Source organism: Triticum urartu, chromosome 6, assembly GCF_003073215.2.
Source record: "Triticum urartu cultivar G1812 chromosome 6, Tu2.1, whole genome shotgun sequence".
In the NCBI taxonomy this organism is placed as follows: domain Eukaryota; kingdom Viridiplantae; phylum Streptophyta; class Magnoliopsida; order Poales; family Poaceae; genus Triticum; species Triticum urartu.
Genome location: NC_053027.1, coordinates 517982922 through 518001278, shown reverse-complemented (window position 1 = coordinate 518001278; position 18357 = coordinate 517982922). Strand labels below are relative to the sequence as shown.

Below are 18357 nucleotides of genomic sequence, written 5' to 3'. Positions count from 1 at the left end.
CTCAAGATGAAAATGGTTTCCCTGCCGTCGTGCCTGAGCTTTTAAGTATGGAATTGAGGGGCCCGAGTACTCGAGTCCTTCGCTTGCTCACGTCGAAGATTGACTTGTACAGCGTGCTCGCTCTAATGACTTGGTTCTAATGACGAAAATTAGCCAACAACAGAGGTGGAAGACTCAAAACTTGCGCAGCTTTTCTGTTTTTCGTTCTCTGTATTTGTTCAGTCCACAGCAAAGGCAACGAACGGGGTCGGGGCCCCTAACAATGCGCAGGCAAGGCAAGGCAGGGAGCAAAACTAGCTATAACTGACGAAAAACAGGTAAACAGCAAACGGCTGCCATGGCAGCGAAATAGCGCATGAATGAATGAATTAGCCAAGGTAGCACATGGAAGCAGAAACAGCCAAGGTAGCATATATAGCACATGAATGAATCAGCAACGTATGTAGTATATCAGATCAGTGCCAAGGATATTTCTCTGCAAGACCCCCCCTACCTGATCTTGCACTGTTGGTGAATAATTGTTCTGCGTCTGTTCCTTGCATCTACAGGAAGATATCGTACGCTACCTACTCTTACTCCACCAAAACGCCCCCATCAGCGAGGCCTACTAAGTGGTGGAAGGGACATATCCCTCCCACCACTTAGTAAGCCCCATAGCCCCAACTGACCGGCAAAATTATAAACTGCCCAGCCTTCAGAACCAGGCCCATACCTTGGAGGCGATCCGTCGAGCCCTGCTGGCGATGCCTCATGCTGTGCTGGATGCGATGCGTCGAATATGTCTGAACATTGCTTGAATCCTGCTCTCCACTTCCTCAAACTCGACGGCTGTGAAGTAGTCAAACCACTCGTACCTCACCCAAAGGACCGGGCCCTCGGGATCCTGATTATCGAGCACCTTGATGTCCATGATGTCCTCCTCTGATATGTGGTATCCGACGCAGAGCGTTGCGTGGTTTGGAGCCCAGTCCGTGGCGTCAGCTCCGTTGTAGGATAGGAGCGGGTGAACAGCGGTGCGGTAGCTAGGGCCAGCATGGAGAGCTCCGACGACGGGACCTCCCAGCCGAAGCAGGCGGGCCATCTCGGAGTGATTCAGCCTTGTACGACCGCCGGAGGACGTGGAAAGGGAGCTGTAGAACTCGCCCCAGCTACTGGGCCGCAGGGTAGGGCCTGGCACTCCATTGAAGAGCTCGGTCTTGACTCCAATATTTGGATGTGACTCCAGCAGCTCGAGAACACGGGCTGGAGTTGTGCCCATCTTAGCAGGTCTCCAGATGTTTGCCCCCCGGCAGGCTGCCTTCAGGTACCGCAGGTCCATTGCTACCTCGAATGGGAATGACCCCAGTCCATGGCGCCGCTCATACTGCAGTCGGTACCTGGCGTGTATGCACATGACCAGTGAACAGATGACACAGGAACCCTCGCCCGTCCTTCCATCTCTGCCAAAGCCCTGGTGAACCGGCGGATAAGCTAGCCACTCCCATGTCCATTCTTTTGGAAGTAGTTGTTCTGATAACTCGACTGAGTTGCACCATACTGCCCAAGAAAACAGATAATGTTGAAAATATGCCCTAGAGGCAATAATAAAAGCATTATTATTATATTTCCTTGTTCATGATAATTGTCTTTATTCATGCTATAATTGTGTTATCCGGAAATCGTAATACATGTGTGAATAACAGACACCAACATGTCCCTAGTGAGCCTCTAGTTGACTAGCTCGTTGATCAACAGATAGTCATGGTTTCCTGACTATGGACATTGGATGTCATTGATAACGAGATCACATCATTAGGAGAATGATGTGATGGACTAGACCCAATCGTAAACATAGCACAAGATCGTATAGTTCGTTTGCTAGAGTTTTTCCAATGTCAAGTATCTTTTCCTTAGACCATGAGATCGTGTAACTCCCGGATACCGTAGGAATGCTTTGGGTATACCAAACGTCACAACGTAACTGGTTGACTATAAAGGTAGACTACGGGTATCTCCGAAAGTGTCTGTTGGGTTGACATGGATCAAGACTGGGATTTGTCACTCCGTATGACGGAGAGGTATCACTGGGCCCACTCGGTAATGCATCATCATAATGAGCTCAAAGTGACCAAGTGTCTGGTCACGGGATCATGCACTACGGTACGAGTAAAGTGACTTGCCGGTAACGAGATTGAACGAGGTATTGGGATACCGACGATCGAATCTCGGGCAAGTAACATATCGATTGACAAAGGGAATTGCATACGGGGTTGATTGAATCCTCGACATCGTGGTTCATCCGATGAGATCATCGTGGAGCATGTGGGAGCCAACATGGGTATCCAGATCCCGCTGTTGGTTATTGACCGGAGAGTCGTCTCGGTCATGTCTGCTTGTCTCCCGAACCCGTAGGGTCTACACACTTAAGGTTCGGTAACGCTAGGGTTGTGAAGATATGTATATGCAGTAACCCGAATGTTGTTCGGAGTCCCGGATGAGATCCCGGACGTCACGAGGAGTTCCGGAATAGTCCGGAGGTAAAGAATTATATATAGGAAGTGCTGTTTCGGCCATCGGGACAAGTTTCGGGGTTATCGGTATTGTACCGGGACCACCGGAAGGGTCCCGGGGGTCCACCGATTCCGGGGGGGCCCCATGGGCTGAAGTGGGAGGGAACCCAGCCCAAAGTGGGCTGGGGCGCCACTCCCCTAGGGCCCATGCGGCTAGGGTTGAGGGGAAACCCTAAAGGGGGCGCCCCTTGCTTGGGGGGCAAGCCCCCCACCCTTGGCCGCCGCCCCCTAGTAGATTCCATCTACTAGGGCCGGCGCCCCCCCCCCTAGCACCCCTATATATAGTGGGGGAGAGGAGGGACTTCATACACCAGCCCCTGGCGCCTCCCTCTCTCCCCGTTACGTCTCTCTCTCGTAGTATAGGCGAAGCCCTGCTACTGTGACGCCCTGCATCCACCACCACGCCGTCGTGCTGCTGGATCTTCATCAACCTCTCCTTCCCCCTTGCTGGATCAAGAAGGAGGAGACGTCTCCCGTCCCGTACGTGTGTTGAACGCGGAGGTGCCGTCCGTTCGGCGCTTGGTCATCGGTGATTTGGATCACGTCGTGTTCGACTACATCATCACCGTTCTTTGAACGCTTCCGCATGCGATCTACAAAGGTATGTAGATGCATCCGATGACTCGTTGCTAGATGAACTCCTAGATGGATCTTGGTGAAATGAGTAGAAAAAATTTTGTTTTCTGCAACGTTACCCAACAGTGGCATCATGAGCTAGGTCTATGCGTAGTTCTTCTTGCGCGAGTAGAACACAATTTGTTGTGGGCGTAGATTTGTCAACTTTCTTGCCGCTACTAGTCTTTTCTTGCTTCAGCGGCATTGTGGGATGAAGCGGCCCGGACCAACCTTACACGTACGCTTACGTGAGACCGGTTCCACCGACTAACATGCACTAGTTGCATAAGGTGGCTGGCGGGTGTCTGTCTCTCCCACTTTAGTTGGAGCGGATTCGATGAACAGGGTCCTTATGAAGGGTAAATAGAAGTTGACAAATCACGTTGTGGCTTTAACGTAGGTAAGAAGACGTTCTTGCTAGAACCCTAATTCAGCCACGTAAAACTTGCAACAACAATTAGAGGACGTCTAACTTGTTTTTGCAGCAAATGGTTTGTGATATGATATGGCCAAAGTTTTGATGAATGATGAATGATCTATATGTGATGTATGAGATGTTCATGCTATTGTAATAGGAATCACGACTTGCATGTCGATGAGTATGACAACCGGCAGGAGCCATAGGAGTTGTCTTTATTTTTTGTATGACCTGCGTGTCATTGAGAAACGCCATGTAAATTACTTTACTTTATTGCTAAACGCGTTAGCCATAGTAGTAGAAGTAATATTTGGCGAGCAACTTCATGGAGACACGATGATGGAGATCATGATGATGGAGATCATGGTGTCAAGCCGGTGACAAGATGATCATGGAGCCCCAAGATGGAGATCAAAGGAGCCATGTGATATTGGCCATATCATGTCACGTTTATTATTTGATTGCATGTGATGTTTATCATGTTTTGCATCTTGTTTACTTAGAACGACGGTAGTAAATAAGATGATCCCTCATAATAATTTCAAGGAGTGTTCCCCCTAACTGTGCACCGTTGCGACAGTTCGCTGTTTCAAAACACCACATGATGATCGGGTGTTTTATTCAGACGTTCACATACAACGGGTGTAAGACAGATTTACACATGCAAACACTTAGGTTGACTTGACGAGCCTAGCATGTACAGACATGGCCTCGGAACACAGAAGACCGAAAGGTCGAGCATGAGTCGTATAGAAGATACGATCAACATGAAGATGTTCACCGATGTTGACTAGTCCGTCTCACGTGATGATCGGACACGGCCTAGTTAACTCGGATCATGTAATACTTAGATGACTAGAGGGATGTCTAATCTAAGTGGGAGTTCATTAATAATTTGATTAGATGAACTTAATTATCATGAACTTAGTCTAAAATATTTTACAATATGTCTTGTAGATCAAATGGCCCACGTAGTCCTCAACTTCAACGCGTTCCTAGAGAAAATCAAGCTGAAAGACGATGGCAGCAACTATACGGACTGGGTCCGGAACCTGAGGATCATCCTCATAGCTGCCAAGAAAGATTATGTCCTACAAGCACCGCTAGGTGATCCACCCGTCCCACAGAACCAAGACGTTATGAACGCCTGGCAGACACGTGTTGACGACTACTCCCTCGTTCAGTGCGGCATGCTTTACAGCTTAGAGCCGGGGCTCCAAAAGCGTTTTGAGAGACATGGAGCATATGAGATGTTCGAAGAGCTGAAAATGGTTTTTCAAGCTCATGCCCGGATCGAGAGATATGAAGTCTCCGATAAGTTCTTCAGCTGTAAGATGGAGGAAAATAGTTCTGTCAGTGAGCACATACTCACTATGTCTGGGTTACATAACCGCTTATCTCAGCTGGGAGTTAATCTCCCGGATGATGCGGTCATTGACAGAATCCTCCAGTCACTTCCACCAAGCTACAAGAGCTTTGTGATGAACTTCAACATGCAGGGGATGCAAAAGACCATTCCTGAGTTGTTCTCAATGCTGAAATCAGCGGAGGTAGAAGTCAAGAAGGAACATCAAGTGTTGATGGTCAATAAAACCACTAAGTTCAAGAAAGGCAAGGGTAAAAAGAACTTCAAGAAGGACGGCAAGGAGGTTGCCACGCCCGGCAAGCAAGCTGCCGGGAAGAAGTCAAAGAATGGACCCAAGCCCGAGACTGAGTGCTTTTATTGCAAGGGAAGCGGTCACTGGAAGCGGAACTGCGCTAAATACTTAGCAGACAAGAAGGCCGGCAAAACAAAAGGTATATGTGATATACATGTAATTGATGTGTACCTTACTAGTGTCCGTAGTAGCTCCTGGGTATTTGATACCGGTGCAGTTGCTCACATTTGTAACTCAAAGCAGGGGCTACGGAATAAGCGGAAACTAGCAAAGGACGAGGTGACGATGGTCGTCGGGAATGGTTCCAAGGTCAATGTGATCGCCGTCGGCACGCTACCTCTATATCTACCTTCGGGATTAGTTTTAAACCTTAATAATTGTTATTTAGTGCCAGCTTTGAGCATGAACATTGTATCGGGATCTCGTTTAATTCGAGATGGTTACTCATTTAAATCCGAGAATAATGGTTGTTCTATTTATATGAGAGATATGTTTTATGGTCATGCTCCTATGGTGAATGGTTTATTCTTTATGAATCTCGAACGTAATACTACACATGTTCATAATGTGAGTACCAAAAGATGTAAGGTTGATAATGATAGTCCCACATACTTGTGGCACTGCCGCCTTGGTCACATAGGTGTCAAACGCATGAAGAAGCTCCATGCAGATGGACTTTTAGAGTCTCTTGATTATGAATCATTTGACACGTGCGAACCATGCCTCATGGGTAAGATGACCAAGACTTCGTTCTCAGGAACAATGGAGCGAGCAACCAACTTATTGGAAATCATACATACTGATGTGTGCGGTCCAATGAGTGTTGAGGCTCGCGGTGGCTATCGTTATGTTCTCACACTCACTGATGATTTAAGTAGATATGGGTATATCTACTTAATGAAACACAAGTCTGAAACCTTTGAAAAGTTCAAGGAATTTCAGAGTGAGGTTGAAAATCAACGTGACAGGAAAATCAAGTTTCTACGATCAGATCGTGGAGGAGAATACTTGAGTCACGAATTTGGCACACACTTAAGAAAATGTGGAATAGTTTCACAACTCACGCCGCCTGGAACACCTCAGCGTAACGGTGTGTCCGAACGTCGTAATCGCACTCTATTAGATATGGTGCGATCTATGATGTCTCTTACTGATTTACCGCTATCTTTTTGGGGCTATGCTTTAGAGACTGCTGCATTCACTTTAAATAGGGCTCCGTCGAAATCCGTTGAGACGACACCGTATGAATTATGGTTTGGGAAGAAACCTAAGCTGTCGTTTCTAAAAGTTTGGGGATGCGATGCTTATGTCAAGAAACTTCAACCTGAAAAGCTCAAACCCAAGTCGGAAAAATGCGTCTTCATAGGATACCCAAAAAGAAACTATTGGGTACACCTTCTACCTCAGATCCGAAGGCAAGATCTTTGTTGCCAAGAATGGGTCCTTTCTATAGAAAGAGTTTCTCTCGAAAGAAGTAAGTGGGAGGAAAGTAGAGCTTGATGAAGTATTACCTCTTGAACCGGAAAATGGCGTAACTCAAGAAAATGTTCCTGAGGTGCCTGCACCGACTAGAAAGGAAGTTAATGATAATGATCAAGATACTTCTGATCAAGCTCCTATTGAAATTCGAAGGTCAACAAGGACACGTTCCGCACCAGAGTGGTACGGCAACCCTGTCTTGGAAATCATGTTGTTAGACAATGGTGAACCTTCAAACTATGAAGAAGCGATGGCGGGCCCGGATTCCGACAAATGGCTAGGAGCCATGAAATCCGAGATAGGATCCATGTATGAAAATGAAGTATGGACTTTGACTGACTTGCCCGTTGAACGGCGAGCCATAGAAAATAAATGGATCTTTAAGAAGAAGACAGACGCGGATGGTAATGTGACCATCTATAAAGCTCGACTTGTCGCTAAGGGTTATCGACAAGTTCAAGGGGTTGACTACGATGAGACTTTCTCACCGGTAGCGAAGCTAAAGTCCGTCCGAATCATGTTAGCAATTGCCGCATTCTACGATTATGAGATATGGCAAATGGATGTCAAAACGGCATTCCTTAAGGATGGTTTCCTTAAGGAAGAATTGTATATGATGCAGCCGGAAGGTTTTGTCGATTCTAAGAATGCTAACAAGGTGTGCAAGCTCCAACGCTCGATTTATGGGTTGGTGCAAGCATCTCGGAGTTGGAACATTCGCTTTGATGAGATGATCAAAGCGTTTGGGTTTACGCAGACTTATGGAGAAGCCTGCGTTTACAAGAAAGTGAGTGGGAGCTCTGTAGCATTTCTCATATTATATGTAGATGACATACTATTGATGGGAAATGATATAGAACTCTTGGACAGCATCAAGGCCTACTTGAATAAGAGTTTTTCAATGAAGGACCTTGGAGAAGCTGCTTACATATTAGGCATCAAAATCTATAGAGATAGATCGAGACGCCTCATAGGTCTTTCACAAAGCACATACCTTGATAAGATATTGAAGAAGTTCAATATGGATCAATCTAAGAAGGGGTTCTTGCCTGTGTTACAAGGTATGAAATTGAGCTCAGCTCAATGTCCGACCACGGCAGAAGATATAGAAGAGATGAGCGTCATCCCCTATGCATTAGCCATAGGTTCTATTATGTATGCCATGCTGTGTACCAGACCTGATGTAAACCTTGCCGTAAGTTTGCTAGGAAGGTACCAAAGTAATCCCGGCAAGGAACACTGGACAGCGGTCAAGAATATCCTGAAGTACCTGAAAAGGACTAAGGAAATGTTTCTCGTTTATGGAGGTGACAAAGAGCTCGTCGTAAAGGGTTACGTCGACGCTAGTTTCGACACAGATCTGAATGACTCTAAGTCACAAACCGGATACGTGTATATTTTGAATGGTGGGGCAGTAAGCTGGTGCAGTTGCAAGCAAAGCGTCGTGGCGGGATCTACATGTGAAGCGGAGTACATGGCAGCCTCGGAGGCAGCACATGAAGCAATATGGGTGAAGGAGTTCATCACCGACGTAGGAGTCATACCCAATGCGTCGGGGCCAATCAAACTCTTTTGTGACAACACTGGAGCTATTGCACTTGCCAAGGAGCCCAGGTTTCACAAGAAGACAAGGCACATCAAGCGTCGCTTCAACTCCATTCATGAAAATGTTCAAGATGGAGACATAGAGATTTGTAAAGTACATACGGATCTGAATGTAGCAGATCCGTTGACTAAACCTCTCCCTAGGGCAAAACATAATCAACACCAGAATTCCATGGGTGTTCGATTCATCACAATGTAACTAGATTATTGACTCTAGTGCAAGTGGGAGACTGTTGGAAATATGCCCTAGAGGCGATAATAAAATCATTATTATTATATTTTCTTGTTCATGATAATTGTCTTTATTCATGCTATAATTGTGTTATCCGGAAATCGTAATACATGTGTGAATAACAGACACCAACATGTCCCTAGTGAGCCTCTAGTTGACTAGCTCGTTGATCAACAGATAGTCATGGTTTCCTGACTATGGACATTGGATGTCATTGATAACGAGATCACATCATTAGGAGAATGATGTGATGGACAAGACCCAATCCTAAACATAGCACAAAATCGTATAGTTCGTTTGCTAGAGTTTTTCCAATGTCAAGTATCTTTTCCTTAGACCATGAGATCGTGTAACTCCCGGATACCGTAGGAATGCTTTGGGTATACCAAACGTCACAACGTAACTGGGTGACTATAAAGGTAGACTACGGGTATCTCCGAAAGTGTCTGTTGGGTTGACATGGATCAAGACCTGGGATTTGTCACTCCGTATGACGGAGAGGTATCACTGGGCCCACTCGGTAATGCATCATCATAATGAGCTCAAAGTGACCAAGTGTCTGGTCACGGGATCATGCATTACGGTACGAGTAAAGTGACTTGCCGGTAACGAGATTGAACGAGGTATTGGGATACCGACGATCGAATCTCGGGCAAGTAACATATCGATTGACAAAGGGAATTGCATACGGGGTTGATTGAATCCTCGACATCGTGGTTCATCCGATGAGATCATCGTGGAGCATGTGGGAGCCAACATGGGCATCCAGATCCCGCTGTTGGTTATTGACCGGAGAGTCGTCTCGGTCATGTCTGCTTGTCTCCCGAACCCGTAGGGTCTACACACTTAAGGTTCGGTGACGCTAGGGTTGTGAAGATATGTATATGCAGTAACCCGAATGTTGTTCGGAGTCCCGGATGAGATCCCGGACGTCACGAGGAGTTCCGGAATGGTCCGGAGGTAAAGAATTATATATAGGAAATGCTGTTTCGGCCATCGGGACAAGTTTCGGGATTATCGGTATTGTAGCGGGACCACCGGAAGGGTCCTGGGGGTCCACCGGGTGGGGCCACCTATCCAGGGGAGGGCCCATGGGCTGAAGTGGGAGGGAACCCAGCCCAAAGTGGGCTGGGGCGCCACTCCCCTAGGGCCCATGCGGCTAGGGTTGAGGGGAAACCCTAAAAGGGGCGCCCCTTGCTTGGGGGGCAAGCCCCCCACCCTTGGCCGCCGCCCCCCTAGTAGATTCCATCTACTAGGGCCGCCGCCCCCCCCTAGCACCCCAAATATATAGTGGAGGAGAGGAGGGACTTCATACACCAGCCCCTGGCGCCTCCCTCTCTCCCCGTTACGTCTCTCTCTCGTAGTATAGGCGAAGCCCTGCTACTGTGACGCCCTGCATCCACCACCACGCCGTCGTGCTGCTGGATCTTCATCAACCTCTCCTTCCCCTTGCTGGATCAAGAAGGAGGAGACGTCTCCCGTCCCATACTTGTGTTGAACGCGGAGGTGCCGTCCGTTCGGCGCTTGGTCATCGGTGATTTGGATCACATCGTGTTCGACTACATCATCACCGTTCTTTGAACGCTTCCGCACGCGATCTACAAAGGTATGTAGATGCATCCGATGACTCGTTGCTAGATGAACTCCTAGATGGATCTTGGTGAAACGAGTAGGAAATTTTTTGTTTTCTGCAACGTTACCCAACAGATAAGACGGTAGCCAGTAATCAAAATTGCCTAGACAGCCTGCACGCCTCAATAGCGAAGGGGCACCTTCATAGGTCCTGTCCAATGCCAAGAAGATATCTGCAGAGAAGAAGCAAGAAAAAATTCAGTTTCCTCTAGTTTTTTCTACAAGCCAATTCCTAACAATTGTACTACATTTTAGCAGCAGTTTCAGACTAGAAAGAACAACTTTAGCTGCATAACAGTTTCAGCAAAACTAAGACACTTTCTTTGATAAAAAAAACATACAATTTGCAGATCATTGGCCAGATCAAAATAACAACACACCTCAGGCTTCAAACAAATAAAACTAATGCATTTATATGAATGGACTGTTTTTTGAAAGGGTCGTGCATTACTTCACAGACCAATAATCATTCAGAAGCTGGTCTTTCGTTTGTTGCTCAGATTCAAAAAATACTTTTCACGGTTACAATGGATGTGTTGAAATAATAGAGAGACTCACCAGAACCCCCGGGATGGGGCAATTGGGGCCGGATGCCATCGATGGCAGGCAATTCAAGGAACGGATTAATTGCGCCAAGTTCGCATGTGGCTGCAAAAGAAGGCAATACTTTCAGTGTACTTCATTGAACACGATGATATTTGCAAACAAACCGTGCATTGTGCATTGCGGACTAGGTCATTCACAGATGGATCTACAAGCGAACAATAATCCACCAGCATAACACTAATTTAACAACCCGAGAGCTGAACCCAGACAGGTATCTAAATATATGTCAGCAGGAACAAGCAATTGCTGCTACCTAGCAAATCAAGATCTGAATTATCTGAAGAAATTACATATCAGGGACACTAGTAAGCATTGCATCAACCAACTAACCACAGACCATCTTTCACGACTTGCTGCAAACTCGTAACAAATCATTTTTACCGTTCCCACATGGCAACAGTCAAGTAATTTTCAGAGTACTAAACACAAAGGCAGTCAACATTTTCAGTAAGGCTCGACAGATTCCAGTTTGCAAACAATATCGCCACGCAGAGATAACAAAAGCTTTTAAGTAGGTGCCAAACTTAGGATTATGCGACGTTGGATTATATACTATTCCTTCGCCCCTTCTTTCTGTCAATCATCCCCAACTTTGAGAAATTTTCAAGCAATTTCCATGGAGCACAGGGTGGGTTACTCACCGTAATGGTTGGCTTGGGGTAGGAGGACCGGAGAGTCGCCAGCCGCCGCAGCTCGGATGCAGGGACGCCGCCGCAGCACCCACTCCACACCGGCAGCTCGGAAGACCGCGCGGCTGGAGTCACCGGGGCGGCGACGCTGCAGGTAGCACTCGTATGCCGCGGGCTCTCCAACTTCGAAGTCTGGCGCCGCCCGCGGCCCGATGCAGGCACCCGGCACCACCCTCTGCGGTCGGAAACGGCGACGCTCGGCGTGGAGGCCGTCACCGTTGTGGACGTGCTCCACCTGCGGTGCGCTCCGGTGGACGGTGTCGCCAGGAGACTCGCCGCCAGCTGCCGCTGACCGGACAGAGCGGCGCCGCACCACCCACTCGGCACCTCCTATCCGAACGACGGCAGCGCTGGAGTCGCCGGGCCGGCGCCGCTCCAAGCAGCAGTCGGGCTTGTGCTGCAGTTCGCAAAAAAACATGGATTGGCGAGATTAATGCAGGAGGGAAGTGCGAATCAAACAAGCAATTTCAGGCAGGGGCCAAGAACTCACGGGGTTCGGGTGCCCGGCGCCCGGGGCGGCGGCGTGGAGGCCGCCAGCATCGCCGTGGTCGACGTGGCCCGCGTTCTGCGACCCGCGGCGCTGGAGAGACTCGGAGGTGGGAGCCTGAGCAATCTGTTCGTCCCCAACCTGCAATCACAAGCCAATTCAGTCGATGCAAGAACCGGATCCAAGACTCACATCGAACAGACCAAGAGCTCGCGCCTAATGCCCAAGAAACGCGACAAGAGCTCGCGTCTGATGCCCAAGAAACGCATTTTTTTTGCAGAAGCAACGCCACAAGAACTCGCGTCTGATGCCCAAGAAACCCAATTTCTGCACAAGCATGCGGACAAGAAGTCGCGCCCGGCCTGATGCCCAAAAGAACCCCCAAATCCTTGCGGGGAAGCAGAAAGGGAGGGCAAAGAATCGTCGCAATGCACTTACCCTGGCACTAGCGTTCGGGGACATGCGGCGCCGCTTGAGGGCCGCGCCCTCCCTGTCGCCGCCGTGCGCGCGCGCCTGGTGGCCTCTCGACTGCGCCATCGGTCAACCGGAGAGGGTCTCTTGGTCGCGAAAACGGGACAGACGACGCTGCCGGAGGTGGAGAGCGGGGAGCGGCGGTGGGTTTCCTTTCTTCGGGCGGGAGGGCGGAGAGCGGGGAGCGGCGGTGGGTTTCCTTGTTCGGGCGGGCGGGTGGAGAGCGGGAGGGGTTTGCGTCTCGCCGCCGGAGGTATATTTCAAGTGCGAAACTTGGAAAGTTTTCCTCGGACGCAGCCCAGCCGTATCCGTGATCCATTTTGGTGCCTGCGAGCCAACCCCGGGTCACCAAATCGACCGTTGGTGCCTCGGGCTAGCTAGCTCTCAAACTTGGAAGGGAACCGGAACTGAGGAGCTGAATTAATGATGTATAAAGTGTTATACAAACATCAATCAAGTAGTATTACAGCATTATTACTCAAACTGCAAACCGTCTCATAAAACTAACAATCAGCTACTGCTGTATAAAATTCAATAGTGTTCCTACAAAAGATATGGGTCAGATGCCTTAGCACAAGTGGACAAGAAAAACTTTGGCTAGGTAATACTCCTACTATTATTCACACCTTATATCTCTGTTAAGTACAGTGGTACAATGGTCATGAAAGAACTGCACGGTACATTACTGCTCAATGTGGAAATCCGTTACATGACAACAGGAGAACAATCTGGTACTACAAAGTTCAGTAATACAATAGGTATGAGCAGAGGATGGACTTGACCAAAAGTGAATGTCAATTGCCAAACTATACCGACAACTGTATTTAAGTTATAATTCCACATCACATTTTCGTATGCCACCCAAGACCATGCAACCAGATAATGATCTAGACCACGAATAAAATCTGAGAAATGCAATGGCAAACCAAAAGACTAAACAAATAGAAAAAAAAAACTTTAAATTTGTCAGGATATATGTACCTATCTAACTCAAAATCTGTTCTTAGTTCTAGGTTGCTACTGCCACAGGAGGTGGGAACACCTGTCTGTAAGTTTCACTCTATATTTTCAGTACACATTGCTTTATTAGCAGGGATTGTTACATGGAACGGATTTTGAGAGGCCACCTAGTTAAGGAACAAATTAGATCTGCAAAATAAGTCTATACAACATCAGGTTCACCAAGATCCATTGTTCAGGATCAGTAAAACCGCAAGATACTAATCTGATAGTGGTTCCCATTTACCTATGTTCAAAGTTTACCGAGTCAATAATATCTATTCCTGCAGATTGGCATTGTGAGAACTGTGAAATTGCAATGCTACAAATTGTACCAATACTTCCTGTAGCAAGCAGCTCTTGCTAGGGAAATCTCCTAGTGTGGAAATATCGGTAGCAAGCAGCTCTTCCTAGGAACTAATACATGTCATCATTCTAATGGAAATCTGAGAAAGCACAATTCGAGTTTATATGTTTACATACTTAACCTCACCCTATTCATCGAAATGCCCACAGTGATCATGATCTAGCTGCTCCAACTTCAAAATATTGGCTACCAACAATATGGAAAAAAGACCAAATAAACATTTTACCCTGAGCATATACAACATCAGGATGCCACTGCATTAAAAGAGTTAGGCCATTTTCAGTTATAACCATTTCAATTCACCCAACAGAAATTATGGATTAACATGGCGTCAACTACACACACCTTTTGGGTTCTTTCACAATCAACCGCATTAGACTTTGTTTTGCCAAGAGCTTTTTAAAACACCATAATTAGCTAGAAATAAAGACGCCAAACTAATCTGAAAGACAATGTTTGTCCCTGGTGCATAGTCGCTAGGAAATTGTGGTAACAAAGACAGTGGAGCAACATGAGGTCATTTTCTGTGATGCCTATGCTCTGGATAATTATTGTGACCTGCACATCATACTAACCTTTTTTTTGTCTTATTCGCTTTAACTAAATAGAACAGAAAGATCCCATCTTCAGAGCTACAAGTCCTTAAACCAATTGATTACCCTGCTACACTAGTTCCCTAGATAGGGTATCTGTTCATTTACAGGTATATAGTCAATGACAATGCTACATATAGTACTATTTAGCAGCTCAGATGCCACTGAACTAAACTGATGTCTACTTGTTGCACTGTCAGATTGGTTCTCCTTTTCATTTACAGGTATATAGAAAATGCCATATATATAGCAGCTCAGATGCCACTGAACTAAACTGATGTCCACTTGTTGTACTGTCAGATTGGTTCCCCTTTATGGAAACTACATTGGTTCAGTCAAGATAATCACACCACCGACCCCCCTACCAAATCATCCCACACCGAATCACATCAGGAACACAATTACATGCAGCGGCCAGCGCTAATTGGAAAAATAAAGAAATTAAAAAAAATACTGTATTCATCTTATTACCTTGCCATCGGCGGACAGATATGAGAGCAAGCGCAGTGAAAGTTGAACAGTGTTGTGGCGTCGACGTGTAGCATGAAGGCCGCAATCATGGACCACTCCTCTGGATCCGCCGGGGTCGAGGTCGAGTGGCACCGGGGAAGGGTTGGTGTCGAGGCAGGGGAAGAGGGGTGAGGCGTCGCCGGGGCAGTCAAGAGGATGGCATGGCAGCACTGGATTAGGATGGGAGGACGGCAAGGCGCCGCTGAAGCAGGTAAGGAGGACGGCGAGCCGGCGCGGGAGTAGGGCAGGAGGACGGCGCGGCGCTGGAGGAATGCTAGGCAGCGTTGGGAGGATTGGGCGGTGCACTGTGAGCTTGTGGCTGAGCGGGTGCCGGTGTCATGTGCAGCGTCCATCTCATCCGCCTGTCCTTCTCCACGGCGACGCTGCCGCCCACGAAGCGCACGCTCCTCACAACCATCGGTGGCCGCGCGCTCCCGCCGTCGTCTCCCACCGAGGTCAGGCTCCTACGCATCTTCGGGGCAGTGCGGCGGCTGGATATGGGGAGGGGTAACCCTTAGCGCGTGGAGGAGGAGTGGGGAGCAGAAAAATGCAAGCGAGCTTAGAGTTTCAGCGTGTGTTTGGTTCGCAATGAAGTGTAATAGAAGCATCCCCGTAAACTGCTATAAGGGCAGGTACAATGGTTGATAAGATAGTCTTATCTTAAATCTTGCATATAATTTAGAGATGACAAAAAAAATGCCTATAATGGGTTATATCTTAGCCTTATCTAATCACCGGTTTGTGGGATCCATCTCGTATCCCCGGTTTGAGCAGATCCGTCAAATCGGTTGTCCGGCAACTTTTTTTTGGGATCCCGCATCTGGGAGCCCAATTCCTCCATATGTGCGGGAATCCACCCGATTTTGCCGGATCCTTTTTCGGTTGGCGCGAAGCACTTCCACCGCCTTCCGTTTCCTGCTTCCACTCCCTGCCGTCGCCGCTGCCGCAAATCCCCGCCTCTTGGTGCTGCCTCCGACTGCCCCTTGCCGCCCAAAGCTCCGTCGCCCCTCGCCGCATCCACTCCAGCAACTTTCGGCGGCGGGGGTGACCATTTGCGTCCGCGGCTCGCCTCTACCGCCGGCGCCATGGATCCGCCCTACAGGTTGACACACAGGCTCGTTCCTTATGGATCCGTTTGGTTCCGACTACTTTGAGAGGCGCGCGTCAGGGGAAGAGAGGCCGGCGTGGCGCTTCTTTGGCCGGCGGGGAAAAGAAAGGGGCAGCGCGGCTTCGGGCGGCGGGAAGAAAAAAGCGGCGGCGCGCCTTCGAGCAGCGGGAAGAAGACAGGGGTGGCGCGGCGCTGCTTCAGGCGAGGTATGCTTGGGCGAAACTCATGGTGGTTCGTGCTCGGGTTTGTCTTGGAGTAGGTTCAGGTGAAACTCATGCCGGCTTGTGTGCATTTTGTAGATGGACTGGAGTTCGTCCTCGTCGTCTTCGTCCGACGATTCAAACATAGAAGATTTGATCCTCGACGATGATGATGAGAACCTAGTGTTGTTGCATCTCATCGACGAATCTGAGGCGGGGCCGAAGAAAAAGCGGCGCGGATTGACGGTCGGTCGGCTATGCATTCCTCGCAACCGATCTCTCGGCCACAAAATGCTCATGAAGGACTACTTCACCGAGGTAACGACATATCCGGCTCACCTCTTTCATAGGCGACATTGAATGCGTAGGTCACTTTTCGTCCGCATCGTCAAGGCTTGCGAGCAAAATTGATGTTTCTTCACCCGGCGTAGGAATGCCACCAGTTTGATTGGTTTTAGTGCATAACAAAAGAATTCGGCGGCCATGAGAGTGATTGCATATGGTGTTCCAACTGACTACGCGGATGAATATCTTCGCATTGGCGAAGATACGACCATTAAAAGTGTGTGTCTTTGCAAAGACAATAATCCGGGTTTTTGGCCCAGAGTATCTTGGAGCTCCAAATGAAAAGTACATAAAAAAGCTCATGTCAATGAACTAGGGAAGGGGATGGTCGGGCATGCTAAGTAGTATTGACTGCATCCATTGGAGGTGGAAGAACTGCCCAGTGGCTTGGGTAGGGCAATACAACGACCACAAACATAAACCCACCATCGTGCTTGAATCCGTGGCTTCACATCACCTATGGATTTGGCATTGCTTCTTTTGTTTGTCGGGGTTTCTCAATGATATCAATGTTTTGCAGCGATCTCATTCTCAGCTAGCTAGTGGCAAAGCTCCGTCTTGCAACTATACCGTCAACAGTCGTGACTATACCATGGGGTGCTATCTTGCCGATGGTACTTATCCTTCATGATCAACATTTGTGAAGACCATTAATACGTCTCCAACGTATCTATATATTTTTATTGTTCCATGCTATTATATTATAAATCTTGGATGCTTTATATGCTATTTTATATCATTTTTGGACTAACCTATTAACTCGGCACCTAGTATCACTTCATGTTTTTTGCTTTTCAAAAAATCAGTACCAAACAAAGTCCAAACATGATGAAACTTTACGATGATTTTTTCTGGATCCGACAGGGCCCTAGAATGTACGGGAGGAGGCCAAAAGAGCTACGGGAGATCCACAAGCTCACAGGGCGTGCCACAAAAACGTAGGCGTGCCCCCCGAGCTTGTGCCCCCCCCCGTAGCACCTGTTGACCTAATTCCACCCATATAAATTCAGAAATATTCCCAAACCAACAGAGAGCCACCGAAAACATTTTTTCTATCGTCACAAGCTTCTGTTCTTCCATGATCCCATCTGGAGGCCTTTTTAGGTACTCTGCCGGAGGGGGAATCGATCACGGAGGGCTTCTACATCATCCTTGTTGCCTTCCGATGATGCGCGAGTAGTTCACACAGACCTATGGGTCCATAGCTAGTAGCTAGATGGCTTCTTATCTCTCTTTGATCTTCAATACAATGTTCTCCTCAGTGTTCTTGGAGTTCTATCAGATGTAATCTTCTTTTAAGGTGTGTTTGTTGGGATATGATGAATTGTGGGTTTATGATCTGAATATTCATGAGAAGTAATTAAGTCTTTTTTGAACTTTATTATGCATGATTGTATAGCTTTGTATTTCTCTCTGATCTATCTGTTTGGTTTGGCGAACTAGATTGATTTATCTTCAGTGGGAGAGGTGCTTCGTGATGGTTTCAATCTTGCGGTGCTCTATATCCAAGTGGCAGAAGAGGATAAGACACGTATTTGTATTGTTGTCATTAAGGGTAAAACAATGTGCTTTATTCATATTGATTGGGTTTAACTAGTGATTTGCCCACTACTTTGGATTACAAGGACTTTAATTATGATAGTTGCTCTTTAATTGAATGTATTTTCTTGTTGCAATCCATGATAAATTCACCCAATCCTTATGAACAAAATAGAGCTTTCACTAAACATATTGTAGAAGCTCTGATGAAAGCTTATGAAGAAAAGCTAGAATTGGAGTTTTCTATACCAAGGA

General features: G+C 47.5%; 1 protein-coding gene across 1 annotated transcript; it reads right to left on the bottom strand.

Moving 5' to 3' along the window:
• Window positions 1-387: 387 nt before the first annotated feature.
• Window positions 388-15010, bottom strand: LOC125514755. Its single transcript, XM_048680108.1, has 8 exons — window positions 14872-15010; window positions 12636-12856; window positions 12409-12588; window positions 11974-12111; window positions 11436-11880; window positions 10747-10836; window positions 10268-10361; window positions 388-1556 (listed from the first exon to the last, which is right to left on the bottom strand). Exons 3-8 carry the CDS (start codon window positions 12505-12507, stop codon window positions 749-751), a joined length of 1674 nt encoding a protein of 557 aa, XP_048536065.1. The 5' UTR covers window positions 12508-12588; window positions 12636-12856; window positions 14872-15010; the 3' UTR covers window positions 388-748.
• Between the last annotated feature and the right edge of the window lie 3347 nt (window positions 15011-18357).

What these genes read in the sequence shown, in the direction of transcription:
- LOC125514755 (XM_048680108.1), bottom strand. Translation starts at nt 12,507, where the DNA reads ATGGCGCAGTCGAGAGGCCACCAGGCGCGCGCGCACGGCGGCGACAGG. An exon ending in GCGCCGGGCACCCGAACCCC is followed by an intron (nt 11,881 to 11,973) that starts GTGAGTTCTTGG and finishes TGCGAACTGCAG; the next exon opens with CACAAGCCCGACTGCTGCTT. An exon ending in GCCCCATCCCGGGGGTTCTG is followed by an intron (nt 10,362 to 10,746) that starts GTGAGTCTCTCT and finishes TCTTCTCTGCAG; the next exon opens with ATATCTTCTTGGCATTGGAC.